The following is a 19,459-nucleotide window of genomic DNA, read 5'->3' on the forward strand; positions in this document are numbered from 1 at the left end:
CTGATAAATCCTGTGTGTGCAGCTCTGAGCCACCAAGTTCTTAAGGAGTAATGGGAAAGCACAGAGAGGCTACAGACTGTTACTTTTTAAAAATAATAAATAAAAGCAGCAGTTATTCAGCCTTGACTGGGTTGTTCTCCTGGTTTGGGGATACTGAGTTCCTATGGCAGTAGTTATTGCAGTTCATTCAGCACTGGTTTTAAATGCCAGGAGATTTGTCCTGGGTGATGGGGGCATCCATTTGTAAACTGCTGATCAACAAAAGGCCTGAGTTACAGAATTTCCTGTCTCTCTGCAATGTATGTGTGTAGAGCTCATTGGCCAAGTGCCACAATGGCTTCAGGAAAATGTGAGCTCTTCAGAAGCTGTTACAGAAATCCTGAGGGGAGGATGCAGCTCCCCATGACACCAGGGGTGTTCCAGGAAAACAAACAAACCCCTGTTAAATTTCCTGCATTAGTAATGGTTGCAACAAAGAACAGTTGAGTGGCACTCTGGTGTTTGTGCACATCCCTAGCTGCTCAGCATTAGACACTCTTCCCTTTTTTATTCCCTAATAATCTGTTATTTGGGAGCTGGGTTCAAATCAGGTCAGATCTCTGGAAGCACTTTTCCTCCAACCCACAGGGATTCTCTTCCACTATTTTGGCAACTCCCCCTTACCAAATAGTCCAGCTAGGAGTGACAGGAGTTGGATATTGGTGAATCTGAGGGGGTTCTGTGTTACTGCAGCTCGTGAGGTTCGTTGTGGGTTGCTGATTGTCTGACTGTCTTTGAGCCTGCACTATTTATCAATACTCATTTCATTCCTCTCTCTTCCCTTTCCTGCCCTTGCTTCCCTTGCTATATCTGTGTGTCTTTAATGGTAAGACTCAAGAAAGTCTATCCACGTTACAATAAATAATTATTTTGATTTATTTTTTTTTTTTAAGTAAAGTTGTTGTACATATTTTGGCTGCTTTTGTCCCTTGGTGTCTTGCTTTTGTTTTGTAAAATATTCAGCAAAATATATATATAGATATATATATGCAAAAAGTTTATCTTTTTTACCAAAGCAAAAAAGCCCCTTGGTGCAGATTTCGTTCTACCTTACAGTATTTTGCATTTCTACTCCATGTTTCTAACATGTGGTTCTTGTTATCTTGCATTTTTAAAGCTTGCCCAGTAACACTTTAAGGTATTTGCTTCATTCTTAGAATTTCTTATTTTTGTAGTAAGGGAAGAATCTGGGTGATCCTTATTTATTTTTTTTTATGTTAAAACAAAACAGAAACCTCTCTCTCCCCTGACTACTACACACTGCTTAAAACATGATTTAACCTTCTCAGGAAAGTGAAACTAAAACACCATGAGAAATTAGTCATTTTTATTGTTGTTTCTCTTTAGCCCTTGCTGGCAAGCAGATGATTTTGGACTTGAATTGGCAGAGAAAAAGCTTAAGTTCATTGAATCAATTTACCTTTTCTTTTTTTTTTCACTGATAAAATAAAATCTTTCCACAAGATTTTTCTTGCACTTTATCACTCTGTAGTTATTTCACATGCAACCTGTGCTCCTTATGGCTCCTCTCTCCTATGAATCACACTGCAAGTGATCCTGAAGCTGAGAGCATCAGTGGGGTCACCTCTCCACTGGTGCTGGAAGCAAACTCAGAGCTACACTTACCTATAAGTAATTATAAAATATAAGTAATTATAAAATAATTTATTAAATATAAGTAAGTAGTGACACATACCTGCTACATGTGTATTTCCTCCAGTTTCAGCATTTTGGAGGGCCTCCCACTGGAGCTGTAAACTGTGGTTCCTGGAGAGACTGCTCTATAAAAAAAAAAGAACAATGTTATGGCACAGGGTCCTTTTTCCCCCCTTTTGTTTTCTCCCCTTTTTTCTTCTCTTGTTTCTCTCCCCTTGTCTTATAGTATTCCCAACTCCTATATTGAACTTGTAAATATATATTTATATGCTCACAAAATGTTTGCCTTTTTCAACCTCCTAAATGCTTGTGGCAGTTGAAAACCAAGCCAAATAAATGGCAAGTTAATCATAATTACACAAAAAAGCATATTTGGTCTTGAGCTCTAAAATCAAGGTCTGGCCAAAAAAAGTGGAAATCTTGGCTAAACAACAAGCTCTTGAGATGTGTCACTGGGGCTTCCATCTGCCCTTCTGCAGCTGTGTGCACAACAAAGGGAAGCCTGGGGGAAGCCTCAGGTGGAGGAGAGCTTGTGAGCAGTGATTCCCAGGTGTGCATTTCCACTGCTGTAGGTGAATGCTGGATTTGCAGCTCTGTGCACTGGAGGGGGCAGCTGTGTTCTGCTGGCAGCATCTCACACTTTGCTGGCACATTTCTTCCCCACACCACCACCCCCTGCACCTTTGATCCAGTTCAGCAAAGCATTTAGTAAAAACATGGGTTAGGCTGGAGCATGTCTGTGATCCTGCAGAACACCAGGACTGCCCTCATGCTTTTACTGCTTTGCTGAGTCAGGGCTGGTGAGGAGATGTATTAAGTGCCATTGTCCTTTTGGTTTTGGTGAACAGGAGCACAGCATCAATTTGAAGGCAAAATGGTGCAGTCTTCAACTTGTTGTGTTCCTGCTTCTATTAATCCTCTTATTGTGAAAATATACCAAACCCCAAATCAACCTCTTGGTACTTGTTTGGTAGCTGCACTGGCTTTTCTAAACCCCAGATTCTCCACTTGCTGCTTCCATTCCTGAGTATAATCTTAACAATGAAAGAATGGCATTACCTGTGCTCTCATTGTTGAGTTTCCTATTGGAGTCAGTGAGATTTATTGTATTTCATGCTCTGGGTATCGTGGCTCTCACTAACTGTACACCCTGGATATGAAAATTCCTCCATTTGACCTTAATATGTCCCCTACCCACTGAGCATCCTCACACAGACACCTCCTGGATCCCTGAGCTCTCCTGACAGTGCAGGTTGTTTAATTACATAATGAACTCATTACCTCACTTAGGAGTATTGGCTGCTCTGTGGCTTTTGTGCATTGGGCCTGCACTCAGGTACCCAAATTTGTCTGCAGCACTCTGAGCCAGTGAGCCCCTGCTCACCTGCACCCAGATTTATGGAATTGTACAGAAAAAAGGCTGCAGCTGCAGCAGCCCTGCTGGGCACAGCTTGGTGCACTGAGCAGCAAGTTTCTTTTCTAGATAAGGAAACACAGATTTGGGAGAAATAAGAATTTGGGTGGTTTTGTGTTGGTTTGTTTTTTTTTTTTAAGCAAACAAAAACCTTTCAGCTTTTAAGGAAGTTTTGTAGCAGTAGTTCTGACACCAGAGGACAGTTGCTCATTGGGGTGTGATGTGTGACCTGTCAGGAAGAGTTGTTGGCATCAGGGTGAGGATCTTGTAGCTTTGGTGCCCTAAGACCACTTAAGGCAGGGTTTGTGGACAGAAATCCTGTCTCCTCCTGGATCAGCTGGCCAGGTTGGGAGAACAGCAGATATGTACACAGCAGGGAGCTGTGCCTGCTCTGGAGGATTCCTTTTTAACCTTTCTTCCATGAAGTAAACCAAACCCCACCTGGTTTTGTGCTGAAACAGCTGCTAAAGGCCCAGAAACTCTCCAAGTACCTGTTTCAGGAAAGAATGTTACTGAAATTAGTGAGGACCAGCTGATATTTCCAGCATCATCAATGCTTTGCATGACAACCTGTATAATGAGCTTTGCATGTGTGTTTTGGTGCTCGGTAGTAATTGTTAAGAAGTAACAAAACTCTGAAGTTAGGTTTTGTGGAACCTTGTGCAACATGTTTTGTTTATCCTGTATCTCCCCAGTCTATTAACTTGCTTCATAAATTCAAATGGATACCATGCTATGCAGATTCTGGCATGTACCACCTAGGTAAAGTCTTTGCTTTGTTTCCACAGTTGTAACATCTGAAATGTTTATACATTTATAAAACCTTAGTCAAGTACAGAACTGAAATTTACTTTTTAAGAACCACTTCTTCCAGTAGCATAATACTTAAAATTAAATAAAGCTTCTTTAGGTGATCACAGTTATCTATTCTTTATATGATTTCTGGTTGTACTTGGTTTTCTTTTAGAGAATCAACATTAAAAAAAGAAATTGATGAAGAGAGAGCATCTTTACAAAAATCCATCAGTGTTACTAGTGCCTTGATCACAGAAAAAGATGAGGAACTGGAAAAACTCAGAAATGAGGTAAATGAGGAACAGTGGGATGCTTCTTGAGATGAAGTTATGGCTTTGTATGCTCACTCCTGAAGAGCTGGCCAATGCTTTTTCTTTATTAATTTAGCTGGTTATACATTATAATTAAATCCTTTGGCTATCTGTGCCTCTTTGGTGCCTTATAATGTAAATTTTTGGTGGCTGTTTTACCTTTGCTACTAAAGATGTTGCCTTGGTGCTCTAACTTCGTTCTGGAAGGCCTGAGCATTCTCAAATAATTCTTCCAGATCACAGTGCTCCGTGGAGAAAACGCTTCTGCAAAAACCTTGCAGTCAGTGGTTAAGTCACTGGAGTCTGATAAACTGAAACTTGAGGAAAAGGTGAAGAACTTGGAGCAAAAACTCATGGAAAACAAGGAACAGCCTTTAACTGTAACGAGCTCCTCAGGTAAGGCAGAGCCTCTGCTGCCCTGTGCATTCAGCTTCACTCTTGTAGATTTTTGCATCTTGAAGACTGTCACATTGTTTCAGTCTCATTGAGCCGTTGTGTGTTTCATAATTTATATTACTTGATACTCACACTCTATTTTGGTTTTGTTGTTTTTTCCCTTTCAAGGTGACATTGCTGCTAATCTACTTCAAGAAGAAATTGCAAAAGAGAAGCAGGTATTTGACCTGAAAAATCAGTGTGCAGAAACAGCAATCTCTGCAGGCAGAGGGGAATATTTTTTCCAAAGACAGTTCCTAATCAGATTTATCTTGTAACCTCCTTCTCCTGAAGGGAAATACTAATGGCAGGAAATATGAAGAATCAAGTGATGAGTGTGGAGAAATGTTTTAGGTTATTAGAACCTGAGGAAGCAAGCAGGAAAGCAGGGGTGGCAAGTTTTGAGCTGCAGCCTGTTGGTGAGGTACAACCCAGCAGCACACCCTCAGAAATTGCTTCTTGCTGTTCACACCAAAGATTTATTGGATGTGAACAAGGAATAAGGTGTGGTCCACCTGGATCCCTCTTGGAGAACCTGGGTACTCAAGCTCACATGGTTCTTCTAAGTTTTTCACTTGAAAATGTTGATCTTTGCTTCTTGACTGCAAAATGTTCCTCAGAGTGAGGGGTGGCAGCAGTGGGGCAGGGAAGTTGCTGAGTGTGTGCGTGGTGATGGGGAAATGGGTTCTCAAAGAGTATGGTGATCATAGTGAGGGTGTGAAGCAGCCTGGCACAACACACAAACACTGGGGAAACACAGAGCAGAATCACCTGCTCATTATAAAAAGCCCTTTTTAGATCACTGATGTCTTTCTCTGTTTTTCTGCTCCCTTGAATTCACCTGCTGATGGCCACGCTTCCTGCCAACCAGGGAGAGGTTTGTTCCATTTCTTGGCTTTATTTTATTCATGATGTTAATTTGCCAAACATTCCTTGATCACATTCAGCAGTGACCTGCTGACCTCTCTGGCCCAAACTGGCTTTGGGAGATCTCCTGTGGGTGGACAGTGCTGTCCCAGTGCCCCTTCCAGGAGAGCTCAGAGAGCACCCAGCAGAGCTGCAGGTTAGGAGGGACAGAAACATTGTTCTGATCAGAATCACACAGTGTAAGCATTAAAAAAAGAATTCAATGTATCCGTGGTGGGTTGAGACCCACCAGTGTCTCAGAGGTGTTGGCTGGGTGGAACTACCTGGCTCCCTGGACAGAAATCACCCTGAGGGTGTCAGAGGTGCCTTGGAAACTCCTGGCCCTTGTTCTCTCCAATACAAGGATCCAGTGGTGTCACTTTGTGGGGTTTTTGTTTTCCTTTGATGCTCACAACCCTCAGCCTGACAACTGTCCTTGTTCTTGACTACCACAGATTGACTTCCTGAATTCAGTGATAGTTGATCTGCAAAGGAGAAATGAAGAACTGAACTTGAAAATACAAAGAATGTGTGAAGCAGCCCTCAATGGCAACGAAGATGAGATGAATAACTATGACAGGTATCAACCTCAGAGGAGAACCTCAGCCTGTGTTTTGGGAGCTGGTGGTAGCAGTCACTGCACCCTGCACCAGCCTGATCCCAGCTCTCAGGAAGGTCAAATGTAGCTGGGATGGTTTGAGCCTATTTATAATTTTAGTAATTTTACTTCTTGGTGAAGTTTTTTCTAAGTAATGAAACTTTATTTTGGATTTACTGATTGAGTCCAGCTTTCTCCTTAGGTGGCTTTGTGGTGGTGCAAATGATCCCCTGTAGTTACCCATCACAAACACTGATAGCTTGTAACTTATTTGCTGTCAGTGTTGGTGGATTCTGGCACTTTCCAAACTTAGAATTCTGAGTCTTTGCTCTCAGGGGACCGGTAGCTGCATTGAGATGGGAAGATCAGTCCAGAGAAACAGAGCCCAAACCTCTTTGATACCTTGTGACTTCAGATCTCTCAGGGGAAAGGATTACTTTACATTTGTTTCTTATTTAAATATCCTGCAAGTATTTGCACACACAGGGCAGTCTGTTTAGTGAATATTATGGTATAGGGGGTTCTGGGCGACCTTGGGTGGGCTGCTCAAAGGGGAAGCACCCATCCTGACTTGTGCTGTGATCTCACAGTGAGGAAGAAAGTTTGTCAAAGAAGAAACCTCGGCTCTTCTGTGACATCTGCGGCTGCTTTGATCTGCACGACACCGAGGATTGCCCCACCCAGGCCCAGGGGCTGGAGGAGCCTCCACACTCCGCTCACCACGGCAGCAGGAGGGAGGAACGGCCCTACTGTGAGACCTGTGAGGTGTTTGGGCACTGGACAGCTGACTGCAACGATGATGAGACCTTCTGAGGAGACCTCCTGGGGACCTTCTGAGGAGAGCTTCTGAGGGAGAGCTTCTGATGGGGAGCTTCTGATGGGGAGCTTCTGATGGGGAGCTTCTGATGGGGAGCTTCTGATGGGGTCGTCCTGATGGGGTCGTCCTGATGGGGACCTCCTGATGGAGACGTTCTGATGGGGACCTTCTGATGGGGACTTCCTGATGAAACCCTCTGATGGAGAGCTTCTGATAGGGACCTTCTGATGACACCTCCTGATGGAGACCTCCTGTGAGACCTCCTGATGAGACCTCCTGATGAGGACCTCCTGATGAGACCTCCTGATGGAGACCTTCTGGAAGACCTCGTGTGAGACCTCCTGATGCAGTGCCCAGGCAGAAGGACTGTCTGTGCACCCTGAGGGGACAGTTTCCACCACCAGCATTTGCCTGTGCTGAATGTCAGGACAAGGGACAACATTTTTGGCCCCCTTGCTCCCATTCCCCATCCCCATCCACTCCAGAATCAGAACATTGATAAATAATTTGCTCCTCTGCTAATAAATGCCCTATGTCCCTTTAATAAACTTTTAAGTGAAATATAAATAAATGATTTAACAAACTCCTTTATGCTGTTTCTTCCCAGGTTCTGGGTTTGTTTCCAACTCTTAACAAGAAGTGCCCCTGTGCTGTTGCATCTGTCGATGGAAAAACCTGTATAGGAATGAAGCACTATAGTTATATTAAAGCTTATTTAAATTCCTTAAAATTATGCTGTTAATTTTCGTATTTGCACTAAAACCATTTTAAGGCTGAATTTGTAAATTTAGATTTTTAAGCTTTCTGGGTTTGTTTTCTTTTTTTTTTTGACACTGGACTGGGTTGAGAGATGTTTCATCTGGATCTTCACTGAACTCATTTGGTTGTGGTTTGGCTGGGGGGGGTTTGAGGTGAACTCACAGAGCAGGTAAGGCACAGCTGCTGCAGGGTTCCTCGGAACCCTTTATGCTGTGCACACCTGAAGAGCTTCTGGGACCTCCTCTTGGGGTTGTTTTGGGGTTTTTTTTGTGTTCTTTCAGCTTCTCTCTAGTGTGTGTGTATATATGCATATATATATATTAAAATTATATTTTGGAAAAAAAAAAGTTTTCTTTCGTTTCTTTCAGCTGTGTGAGGAGGCTCGGTGTTGGGACACGTTCCCTGGGGCTGCTCTGGGTCCCGCCTCCCGCGCCGAAGCGGAATTTGGGGGGAAAACGCGCGGGTTCGGGGCGGGGCAGGTGGTGCCGCCTGGCGCCCGCTAGAGGGCGCTGTGCCGCCAAAGGACTTGCGCGGCCCCACCCCCTGGAGGTCACGTGATGCGCACAGATGACTTCAGTCACGTGAGCAGGCGGGCAGTGATGGCGGCGCACCTGAGCTCGGGGCGTGTGAACCTGACGGCGCTGCGGGAGGCGGGACGCAGGGAGCTGCGGGAATTCCTGGACAAATGCGCGGGATCCAAGGTAGGGGGGGGAAGGAGGAGGACACAGGAACATCACGGGACACGGCACCGGCCGGGCCCCCGCATCACGCCTCTCCCTCCCGCAGGCCATCGTGTGGGACGAGTACCTGACCGGGCCTTTCGGGCTGATCGCGCAGTACTCGCTGCTGAAGGTAAAGGCTGGCGGGGGCGGTCTCTCGGTATTGTCCCTCGGTGTCACCTCGGCTGCTGTCCCTGTCCCCAGCGCTCATCCCTCCCCAGTCAGCTACCGAAGCTGTTGTCTCGCTGCAGGAACATGAGGTGGAGAAGATGTTCACGCTGAAGCCGGGCCGCCTGCCACCCGCAGACGTGAAGAACGTCATCTTCTTCGTCAGGCCCAAGCTGGAGCTGATGGACATCATCACCGACAACGTGCTGAGGTACGGCGGGTGCTGGCGGGAGGGTTGCTGGGGGGATCCTCTCCCTGGGATCTCGCTGAGGGAGGAGCCAGGTCTGGCCGGACTGCCCCGTGCTTTGTCTGGGCTCAAATCAGGGAAGCAGCCACTGAAAGTGCAGCACAGCTGCTCTGGGGTGTGAGAGGTTAGGAGGGCAGTGGGGTTTTCACTTGGGCTGGTTGTGCAGAGGGTGCAGTCCTTGTTACAAGGATGTACAGTCCTAATAATTAGCTGGCATGAGCCCTGCTTTGATTGACCTTCCTGATGAGAACTGCAGGGAAACCAGCTCCCCCTGCCCTGGCCTCAGACCCGAGGCTGTGGACACATTCCACTGGGTAAAAGACCAAACCACTCAGACAGGGGCTGGGAATGGTGTTTGGCAGTGACAACCAGCACAGCATTCCTGTGCCCCTCACCTGCACAGCTAAGTCCCTGTTTGCTCTGCTCCCACCTGTGACCCTTCCAGGGAAGACCGAGGCCGTTCTCCCCAGAGGGATTTCCACATCCTCTTCGTGCCGCGGCGCAGCCTGCTCTGTGAGCAGTGGCTGAAGGAGCAGGGTGTGCTGGGCTCCTTCATCCACCGGGAGCAGTACAGCCTGGACCTGATACCCTTCGATGGGGACCTGCTCTCCATGGAGTCTGAGAGTGCATTCAAGGTAAGCATGAGGCTCAGCTTGAAGGGGAAATGCTGTGCAGGTCTGTGCTGGCTGCTGGGGTTTGGCACAGGAGCTGCAGGTTTGGGGGTGACCTGCAGAGCAAGTGTGGTTTGATCCAGGGTGCTGAGCTGAGCCTGCACTTCTTGGTGTGTTTTCTGAGAAAAGGTTGAAGGGATAATCAGTCACTGTATCAAGATGCACCCTTGTTCCTCCAGATGTGACAGCTGGTGTTATTTTCACAGGCTGAGCATTCACAAAGCTTAAAAGCTGTAGTTACAAAGAGCCAGCAGTTTGTGTCAGTAGGCAAAGGGCCATATACAGGGGTTAATACTGCAACTCAAGAATGAATAATTGTCACACCAGCTGTGTGTCCTGTGTTCTCAGGATGCTGTGTGTGGGGACAGAAAGGTTTAAGAGTTTCTTTGGCCATCTCTGCCTCATTAAATGTAGCCCAGGGGACACATCAGAGCCTGCAGCTGCTTGTCAGCTCTGATGAGGTGTAGTGTGATCAGACTGGCCTAAGCAGAAGGCAAAGCTCTTTGAAGTCACTTTCTGCCTCTTGCTCTTCTCTATCAAACTGGGAGCAGCATGTGGGGTTCAGAACTAACACAGTGCCTGGTTTGATCAAATGATTCAGTGCAGTGACAGCACACATAATGTCCATATTTTCCAGCAGTCATGGTTCTACCCCACTCTGTGTCTCCTCTGAGCTGTTCACATGGACCTCGTTCTGCTGTGGGAGCAGCTGTGTTGGATCAGCATCTTCCATTGGGAATCCTTCTTGTTGTTTAGGAATGTTACCTGGAGAGCGACCAGACAAGTCTGTACCATGCTGCAAAGGGGCTGATGACACTGCAGGCTCTCTACGGAACCATCCCACAGATTTTTGGGAAAGGAGAGTGTGCCCGGGTGAGACAAATGTTGCTGGTAAAACAACCCCAAAACTCTTGTTGTTTGGGACTGCCTTCAGGAGTGTTTGGTTAAATGCACCTGTGGGTTTTTTTTAAATCCAGCCTCAGACTCTTCTTGTCATATTGAAATTCCAGGATCAGGGCCATCAGGTGTTTATCATTTCTGGCCAAAAGCACCATCTTTGCTGTTCCATAAGTCATGTTCCATCAGTCAGTTGCTTTGTACCTCTTCCCATTCTCTTCCCTTAAACAGGGCTGCACCCCGTACTCCCATAAGCATGTGCTTGTAGGGAATCACACCCATCAGTCAGGGCTTGCACCATAACCACCCCCGTTGTGATTTCTTTCCAGCACGTGGCCAACATGATGATCAGGATGAAGAGGGAGTTCCCTGGCAGCCAGAACTCCATCTTTCCTGTCTTTGACACCCTCCTGCTGCTGGACCGCAACGTGGATCTGCTGACACCGCTGGCGACCCAGCTCACCTATGAGGGGCTGATAGATGAGATCTATGGGATTCAGAACAGTGAGTGCTGCCAGGCCTGGGGGCAGGGGGCTTCTGCTGCACTAGGGCATGGTGATGTGGGAGCAGCTCACCTGAACTTAGTTCAGTCTCAAGGTAGAGCTCATCAAGATCATCCCTGGCCCTCTTGTTGCCTAGGAAAGGGAGCTGAGTGCAGTGCATGGGTATGGAGTGGGCATATTTTGGGTGCTGGCTGAGTGCAGACACGGTGACACGGGAACAGAGATGTCAGTGTGTGCCATCTGAGTGCAGACACGGTGACACGGGAACAGAGATGTCAGTGTGTGCCATCACACCCCAGGCTGGGTGGTCAGAGGGGAGCACTTTGTGACAGGCTGTTCCGAGTGCTCTCCTGCTCTTTCAGAGGTAGTCAGATAAACTCCACAGAGGCATTTATAGGTTTCAGTCCCTCCTGCTGGCCAGAAGGCTGCCTCAAAACATCTTTGAAAACAAGGCAGCATTTGGGTTCTGATCACTTCTGTTTCTGTATGGGTCCCTGGGTGAGTTGAGGGAGACTCCCCTTATTCAACACATTTGCACTGTGTCGTGTGGGTGTTTATGTAGCTTTGCTGCTCAGAACTCTTTCTAGTTCAGGGCACAATTTCCACATCCTACTTGTCTTATCTCCTAGTGGTGAAGTTCCAGTTTTCAGTCCTTACAGGGTTATTTCTCTCTATTTGGCAGCTTATGTGAAACTGCCCCCTGAGAAGTTTGCTCCAAAGAAACAGGGAGAGGGTGGGAAAGATCTCCCCACAGAACCCAAGAAGCTCCAGCTGAACTCTGCTGAAGAGCTGTATGCTGAAATCAGAGACAAGAACTTCAATGCTGTGGGGTCTGTGCTGAGCAAGAAAGCCAAGATCATCTCAGCAGCCTTTGAGGTGAGGCCTGTGTCCAACCATGCATCCCTTGGGCATTTGTGTCACCAGGTAAATCCCAGTCTGTGTTCATCAGAGCTGTGACAGGCAGCTTGAGCTGTTGCCATGGAGTAATCCCCCAGCCAGAGGAAAAACAGGTAGTCTGCAGCAGCCCCTCCAGTCTGTACCCCTGCCCTGGGATGAGATCAGCTCTGCTTTGACTGCTCTGAGTGGGTTGCTCACATCTCCTTGGAAGAGTTCTGTAGTATTGCTGATCCTCTCTTCTCCCCACATCTCTGTTCTGGGGCTTTTTGGAGCCTCACTTTTAAAAGCTTGTCTTGGAGTTTGCCTAAACCACATTTCTGCTTTGTGAGCCTGTAGATCCCATAATAGAAATTCTTTCTTCAGCCTGCAGAACAGTCTGGTGCTGCTTCCTTTCAAAGAAGCCAAAGGTTAATTTTAGCATTCTGATCAATTCCACTTAGCTGCTGTTGTTAACTGAAAAGTCCTTTTCCCTTTGTATTGGCTGAGGATGCAGAGAGAAGACTTTATAAATGTCCAGAGTTTTATTTCTTAGAGTATTATGGCTGGCATGAAAACCAATAGGAATGTGGAAAAGGACAGTTGTCCTACAGGAGGTTTGCCCTCTAAGTTCATGCCAGGCAGCAGTACCTTAACTGTGTGTTCAGCCTCACAGTCTCCTAGAACATGTCTGTTACTGTAGTGATAGTGCTGAAGTTTCTAAAGATGGGTTATTCATGCTGGTTGTGAAGAAAAAGAAGAAATATAAGGAATTGTCAGCGTTAATAGGTGATAATGAAACAGCAGGGTATTGGCAGCAGAGGACTTCTTACACTGCAGTCTTCAGCTTTATCACTCTCCTGCCTGCACTTGCCCATTGAAGTCCTTCACATGTGAGTCAAATGACTATTTTTATTCCAAACTGCAGCAAGAGGCAAGCAGCCCAAATAAAATACAGACCTCTGGACTGCTCTGCCTTGTGTTTCATCAGATCCTTGCTCAAAACTGGGACATTGGTACAGATAGACATAGTTAATGGTGGGCTTCTGCTTGTGAGAGATGCAGACCCTGCCAGCCCAGTTCCTCAGCATCTTCCACAGCTGCTTTGAGGGAAAACTTTCCCCATCTCCAACTGTGTTTGCCCAGAGCTCCATGTTAGGGTTAAAATGAGGTAGTTGGTGTTATTAATCTGCACAAGGCCTAACCCAAGCAATGGCTTTCTTTAGGAAAGACACCACGCAAAAACTGTTGGAGAAATCAAGCAGTTTGTGTCACAGCTGCCACACATGCAGGCAGCCAGAAGCTCTCTTGCAAACCACACCTCCATTGCAGAGCTCATCAAAGACATCACCAGTGAGTATTTGTTGAATAATCTCTCTGACTAATTTAACTATAGCAAGATGCAAGACAGTTGGATGGACATCATTCAGCTTGCTCCATCCACTGCATCTCTGCTGAAATACTCCATGTAGAAAATAAGCTGTCAGTTGCTGTTGTACTGATTTTCATTCTTTTCCCAAAGCATCTGAAGATTTCTTTGACAATTTAACAGTGGAACAAGAGTTCATGTCTGGAATAGACACAGACAAGGTAAGAAGATCACAATCAGTGACTTAAGCCTTAAAAAAAGAGCAGCATATTTCTCTGGGTGTTTTCCATTTGTTGGTTTTTTTTTGAGAGGGGAAACATCTGACCTGCATGATGTCTGTCTCTTTCTCGTGTGAAGATTGTGAGCTCACACGTGTATCTCCTTGCACATTCACAGTGTTTTCCAAGTGACATGCATTGTTGAGGGTACTTGGAGATGGGCTGTACTGTGTCCTTTGCCAGGCTCTGGTGTCTGACCATTGTCTGTAGTGCAGCTGGGGTGCTGTGACTTGTTCAGGGGCACTCTGTGCTGTGAGGGATCCATGAAAGATTCAAGACCATTAATCATATTTTTTAAGTGTATCAGTCAAAGTACAGCTATTGCCTGGGGAATCAACATGCCTTAGAAAGATGCAAGGTGGGACCAGTGCTGGATCACTGTTTTCCAGATGTCTTGAGCTGCCTGCAGAGCAGCTGCACACCCTCATTCTTGCTGTTTTGGAGATAACAGGCAAAACTAAATCTTCCTCTCCAGGTCTCCCAGGCACTTTAAACAAGTCTTTAAATAACAGCTTATGTTTGTTGCTTGTTTTTTTAATAGGTTAACAATTATATTGAAGACTGCATAGCTCAGAAGCATCCATTAATCAAGATTTTGCGTCTTGTTTGCTTGCAATCCGTGTGCAATAGTGGACTGAAGCAGAAGGTTCTGGACCATTACAAAAGAGAGATTCTGCAGGTTGGGCTGTACCTTTTACATCACTGCATTTCTGAGAAAATCCATATGAAACCCTCAGCTCTGCTGCTTGCATTCTAGACAGATGCATTACAGAGGGTAGTGTTGACTCCCAGTGTGTACAGACAGCACTGAGGCTTCTGTCTGGGCTGATGACATGGGAGGTGCTTGTGTGTGTTTTTACAGTGTGTAGATACAGAGAGGTTTATCTCAAAGCACATTTTGCTATCATGACTTCAACATTCATAACAAAAACATATTTCTAAATGAACATCTTTGCTTTTTTTTAAATTAAAAAAAACCAAAACAAACCAACTCTCTGGTCATGGATTATTGACATGGAATTAACAGTGAATTCTTCATATTGCAGACTTATGGCTATGAACATATATTGACCTTAAACAACTTAGAAAAGGCAGGACTCCTGAAACCTCAGACAAGTGGCAGGAACAACTACCCAACCATCAGGAAAACCCTGCGCTTATGGATGGATGATGTTAATGAACAGGTAACTGGCACCTCAGCAGTGAACATTATGCCTAACGATACAGAATTATGTGCAGAAGAGAAACCCTTCATATTTTTCAATTTTATTTCTGTGGTGCTGTTTTGCAGCATGAAGTAGCACTCACCTGAGCTCACACTGTGCTCTCCCCTGCAGAACCCCAATGATATCTCCTATGTGTACAGTGGCTACGCTCCCCTGAGCGTACGCCTGGCACAGCTGCTGGCTCGGCCGGGCTGGCGGAGCATAGAGGAGGTTTTAAAGATGCTGCCAGGCCCCCACTTTGAGGAGAGGCAGCAGTTACCTACTGGCCTCCAGAAAAAGCGTAAGTTTTGCTTTGTTTTCCCATTTTTTTTAAAGGCAGATGCATGTGTGTTAGGCTGGAATGAGGCAGTTGGAAATGAGGGCTGGCAGAGTGCAGGCCTCCATCTCCTCTCCCCATCCCACTGCAGTATTGAACCTACCTACCCCATTTTTTACAGAGCTTTCTGGCCTCTTTAAAACTAAATCTTATACTTAGCTTGCTGTTAATGCACTGAAAATAGTAGAGTGGTACATTTGTTAAACTTCTTGACAGAGCACTAAAACCCCTAACCTTACACTGTGCTTTTAATAAGTACCATTCACAGGTCAGTATCACTCCCCCAGGGGTAAGCCTGGGCTGGCAGAAACACATCCTGTAACACTCCAGAAGTGGAAGCAGAGTCTGCATTTCTGGGCCCCAGTCTGATATTCCATCCAAAAGCTTCATCACCACTTCAGCTGCTGTCTTTATTTCAGTTTTAGGTTATTCTGAGTTGATAGACAAGAGATATAAAACTAAAACTAAGATGACCTATAAATTTCTCTGCATACACAGGTCAGCAAGGTGAGAACCGAGTGACCCTGGTGTTCTTTCTGGGAGGTGTGACCTATGCAGAAATAGCTGCACTGAGATTTCTGTCCCAAATGGAAGATGGAGGCACAGAGTATGTTATTGCCACTACAAAACTGATCAATGGAACAACCTGGATCAAGTCTTTGATGGAAAAACTGGAGCCTGCCCCTTTCTAAGGTCTATGGTGAGTGACACCAAAAGTGAGAGGCCTGTGTGACGCAGGCACTTCAGCTTCTGGTCTCCTGGCATGGCTGCCTGAACGTCAGAGACACAGCAGTGGAAGAAGCTCTCCTGAGACCAGGTCTGATGCAGTTACCCTCATCCCTCTCTGCACCTGTGTTCTGCTTCTGGAACTTCCTAGTAGACAGGCAGTGCTGGAAGGCACTAAGGATGAAATAAACAAGAGAGATACCTGACTGTAGTCTGAATTGGCCAACAAGCCCTGGGGGAGCAGCGATTTGCCCTGGTTCTCCTAGACAGATTGCTGCTTTCTTTAATTTAAGATTAGTTTTAGTAGGAGGTGAGTACTACTTTTTTACCCTCCTAAGCTGCTGAGGAGGCAGGATGATTTCTGTCCTGATTTCATACCAGTATCCCCAGTCTGTCTCACTCTCATATTCCATCAGTGCCCTAGATCTGTTCCTAGCAGAGATCTGTACTCAGCTGTACCCAGGATTTGTTTTCCTGCTCATCTTCCTGATGAAAGCCAGGACACCCGTCCTTCCTGCAGCTTCAGCACATTCACATCAACAGGCAGCTGTAGTGTAACGAGGCAACCAGGTGCCACTAATTGCCAGGGAGTGAGCATGAACTGGTGTCAAGCCCACCTGTGCCTAATTAGGGTTGGTCCCCTGGTCCTGCTCATGCGCAGTGGGGGCCTGCCCTAATTAGGCACAGGTGGGCTTGACACAAGCTCATGCTCACTCCCTGGCAATTAGTGGCACCTGGTTGCCTCCTTACACTACAGGCAGCAGCAAAGGCCAGGCCACTGATTTTTCTGACATCCTTGGAAGCTGATTGTACAATGGAATGAGAACTGCTGTGAACGGGCAGCAGGAACTTTCTTACAACATAGGTTTAGAAACCTACAGCTCTTGGGTATCCAGAACAAAGTACCTGCAGGACCTGCTCAGCCTGTGCTGCACTGCAGGAAGGGGTCTGTTACATCCAATTGCCTCACCACACTCAAGTCCACTGTCCTGCAGGCTTTGGCCAAAGCATTCACTGAGTTTCCTGCAGCAACACCCAACCTTGAACTATCCACTTGCACATGCACAGCACTGACTGAACACGACCAACTGCACCCAAATTACAAGAGATGTTTGAGCATTTTGCTCCCATTGCCCTCAAAAGGCCTCAGTGTGAGGTGGCTTGTTTGTCCTAGGTACACCCACCTGGCTCTGGAAAGCTCCTCCAGAGTATGAATGACATCAGTGTGTCAAGAGACACATCCAAATACTCCCCATGTGGGACTTAGGCCAAAAATAGCTACATCAGTGACCCAGTAAACAACAGCGGGTTTAAAACAGACACTTTTTTCACCTCTCCTGTTCAGTTTATAATTTGTGGTACTTGCTGCCACAAGCTGTTGGAGAGCTCAAAATGATAAAATGGAATTTTCCACAGTGTTGGTGAGTGGGGCCTTGCTGCTGCTGAGCCAATGTGTGCAAGAGGCAGCTTCTGGCTCCAGGAGATTCAGCCTTGCTAATTGCTAGAGGCATGTGTGCAGCTGAGTGCTCTGCCTCAGCCCCTTCCCTGGACACTCACATGCTTCAACTCTGGGGCCTGTTTCACACTGCAGTTCACTCTTAAATAGTTAAATATAATTTTAAAAAAACCCAAACCACACAAAACAAAGAAAAAATTACACCTTACACCTTAAATTGCTCAGCAAATGGTTCTGCTCTTAGTTATTCTGACTAAAGCATAGCATGTGTCTCCAAAAAAAAAACAAACCCTTTGTTTTTCAAAGTTGTTACAGTTATGACTGTGGGGTTTTGTACAGTTTCTCTCCCTGGAATACAAAAATAAATAAAATAAATCCTTGCACTGTGGTAGCTGTATCCTTCTCCCTCTGTCCGGGGATACCTGAATTACTTAAGTTGAAACTATGTTTCCAACACCTGGATGTTTTTGCACTGATTACATAGTGTTCTGCCACTTAACAAACTAGGTCAGAAATATTTATGGAATTTCTTGAGTTTAAAAGAAAAACACGTTTTTGATCATCTGAGACTTTCTACTTAAGGTGGGTAGGCAACTTGCAGACTTGTCTTATAAAACCAAACCATGCTGCAACTTTGGCAATAATGCAAGGAGCAAAGGTGGATTGCCTTGCCCTGGGTAATTTTGTAAAGCAGGTAATTTCACAGTATGTAAAATGAAAATTGAAGTAACTTTGTATCAAAAATTAGATGTTACTGTGCAGGGAAAACCAAGACACAATGTGACTGCAGTCTTAGAGTGTCCTTGGTTTGGCCCTGAGGTCATTGTACTACCATCATTTCCAGATTATTTTTTTTTAATTTTAAAAACCCAACCTCTTAAAAATTAAACTGAACACAAGGAAATTATCAGCACTGATCAGGCTAGTATGGGAACTAAGGTCATGATGTGTAAAACCTGGCCCATGAGTGACTAAAGGAACCCACACAAAGCAGCAGTTCAGCAGCTCATTTGCACTTTAACTCAGCCCAGCAAATGTCAATGTTAGTAATACCAGGTCAGACTGACTTTGGAAACAGTTTATGCTGGACACCACTGCTGCTGCCTGTTTTTTTGCAGACTGTAGCCTGTAGCACCACCACCAAGGAAGAGCCATGGGGACACTCAAACTAGACAAAGTCTCTTCCTGGAACTATTCAACAATAACAACCAAAAACTAACAGCCATCCTGACGTTGATCAATTCTCTGGAGGAGCAATTACTACTTAACAGGCTTCCTGATTATGTTCTGCTTCTGTCTAAGGCCTTGCTGACCATGCGGGTAATAATTTGATAACAAGAGAACCTAATTAAATTAAGGGGCCATTTTCTACATCATAATATCTTTGTAGGTAAGAGATTTGATTTGCAGTACATACTCTTCCTTCTTTTTGCTGTCTGCATTTGCCTGGTTTACAAGCAAAAAAAAAAACAACAAAACCCAAATGCATTACCCAGCCCCCACCCCAAAAGACCTGCTCTTTTCATCTAGCATTATCAGAAAACAATTTTGCAAAAAATAAACATATAGCTTACCTCCCCCCTCCCCCCTTGCTGCAAGAGAGTTGTTACTCGTGTTCCCTCAAAGGTGGGGATGACTTCTTGGGGATGCAAGGGGGAAGACAGAGCAGTGGAACCCTGATGGGGCTGTCTCCAGCGCTCACTCTACTGATTTCAAAGCCTGACTCAGTCTGCACAGTTCCATCCTCTACTGATCTGGGATGATTCCCAGCTGAGTATCAGCATCCTCCTCCCCGAGTTGCCCACATTTAAGCAGATGCAGGTTTTTGACCTGGTAACACTAAGCCTTGGGGCTTAAACTCACAAAACCCTGTTGACAAGAGCACCCTGGGGAGGAAAGGGAGCTCTCTGGTGTGCTCTGTGCTGCCTGCTGCACCGTGCCAGGGCGCTCAGTCATCCAGTGATTGGTGCTGACCACACCTAGTGCATCAGTCCCTGTGTGGGCTGCAAACACAACCTCATTGCTCCCGAGCCAGCAAAGAAGAAGGGGATCAAACTACAGCACAAAGCATTCAGAAGCCAAAAATTCAAGGGACAGCTACAGAACAAAACTAGAGAGGAATAGGAACTTTACGAAGTAGAGCCCATCATCTATCTGGGTAAGCAGTTTATTTCTTTATCAAGATCTTTTTGAGATAATCAGAAATCGCGTAAAGCCTTGAGATAGAACACTTCAGTGCTCTGAACAGCTGGGAAGCTGTCGTTGGTTTTAAAATACAAT

At 45.7% G+C, this 19,459-nt stretch overlaps 2 protein-coding genes across 11 annotated transcripts in view; both read left to right on the forward strand.

Annotated features, from left to right (window-relative positions):
• Positions 1–7,701, forward strand: part of CLIP1 (CAP-Gly domain containing linker protein 1) — a 66,417-nt gene extending 58,716 nt beyond the window's left edge. For all 10 annotated transcript variants that reach the window (XM_030460837.1, XM_030460835.1, XM_030460834.1 and 7 more), the window contains 6 exons: positions 4,077–4,194; positions 4,452–4,611; positions 4,780–4,829; positions 5,522–5,527; positions 6,012–6,136; positions 6,745–7,701. In XM_030460837.1, coding sequence (XP_030316697.1) covers positions 4,077–4,194; positions 4,452–4,611; positions 4,780–4,829; positions 5,522–5,527; positions 6,012–6,136; positions 6,745–6,967 — 682 coding nt within the window. In that variant the 3' untranslated portion in view covers positions 6,968–7,701. The remainder of the gene's footprint in view (positions 1–4,076; positions 4,195–4,451; positions 4,612–4,779; positions 4,830–5,521; positions 5,528–6,011; positions 6,137–6,744) is intronic.
• Positions 7,702–8,310: 609 nt separating this feature from the next.
• Positions 8,311–15,929, forward strand: VPS33A (VPS33A core subunit of CORVET and HOPS complexes). Its single transcript, XM_008493620.2, has 13 exons — positions 8,311–8,431; positions 8,517–8,582; positions 8,701–8,828; positions 9,310–9,499; positions 10,292–10,408; positions 10,762–10,936; positions 11,618–11,811; positions 13,035–13,161; positions 13,331–13,398; positions 13,997–14,134; positions 14,502–14,639; positions 14,793–14,961; positions 15,496–15,929. The coding sequence occupies exons 1-13, from the start codon at positions 8,330–8,332 to the stop codon at positions 15,687–15,689; spliced, it is 1,806 nt and encodes a 601-aa protein (XP_008491842.1). The 5' UTR covers positions 8,311–8,329; the 3' UTR covers positions 15,690–15,929.
• The last annotated feature ends 3,530 nt before the right edge of the window (positions 15,930–19,459 follow it).

This window comes from Calypte anna, chromosome 15 (genome assembly GCF_003957555.1).
Source record: "Calypte anna isolate BGI_N300 chromosome 15, bCalAnn1_v1.p, whole genome shotgun sequence".
Classification (NCBI taxonomy): Eukaryota; Metazoa; Chordata; class Aves; order Apodiformes; family Trochilidae; genus Calypte; species Calypte anna.

Excerpts from the sequence above, each read along its gene's own strand:
- VPS33A (XM_008493620.2), top strand. The coding sequence starts at position 8,330 with ATGGCGGCGCACCTGAGCTCGGGGCGTGTGAACCTGACGGCGCTGCGG. Across the intron at positions 10,937-11,617 it reads GATCTATGGGATTCAGAACA|CTTATGTGAAACTGCCCCCT; the intron begins GTGAGTGCTGCC and ends TCTATTTGGCAG. Across the intron at positions 14,962-15,495 it reads TACTGGCCTCCAGAAAAAGC|GTCAGCAAGGTGAGAACCGA; the intron begins GTAAGTTTTGCT and ends CTGCATACACAG.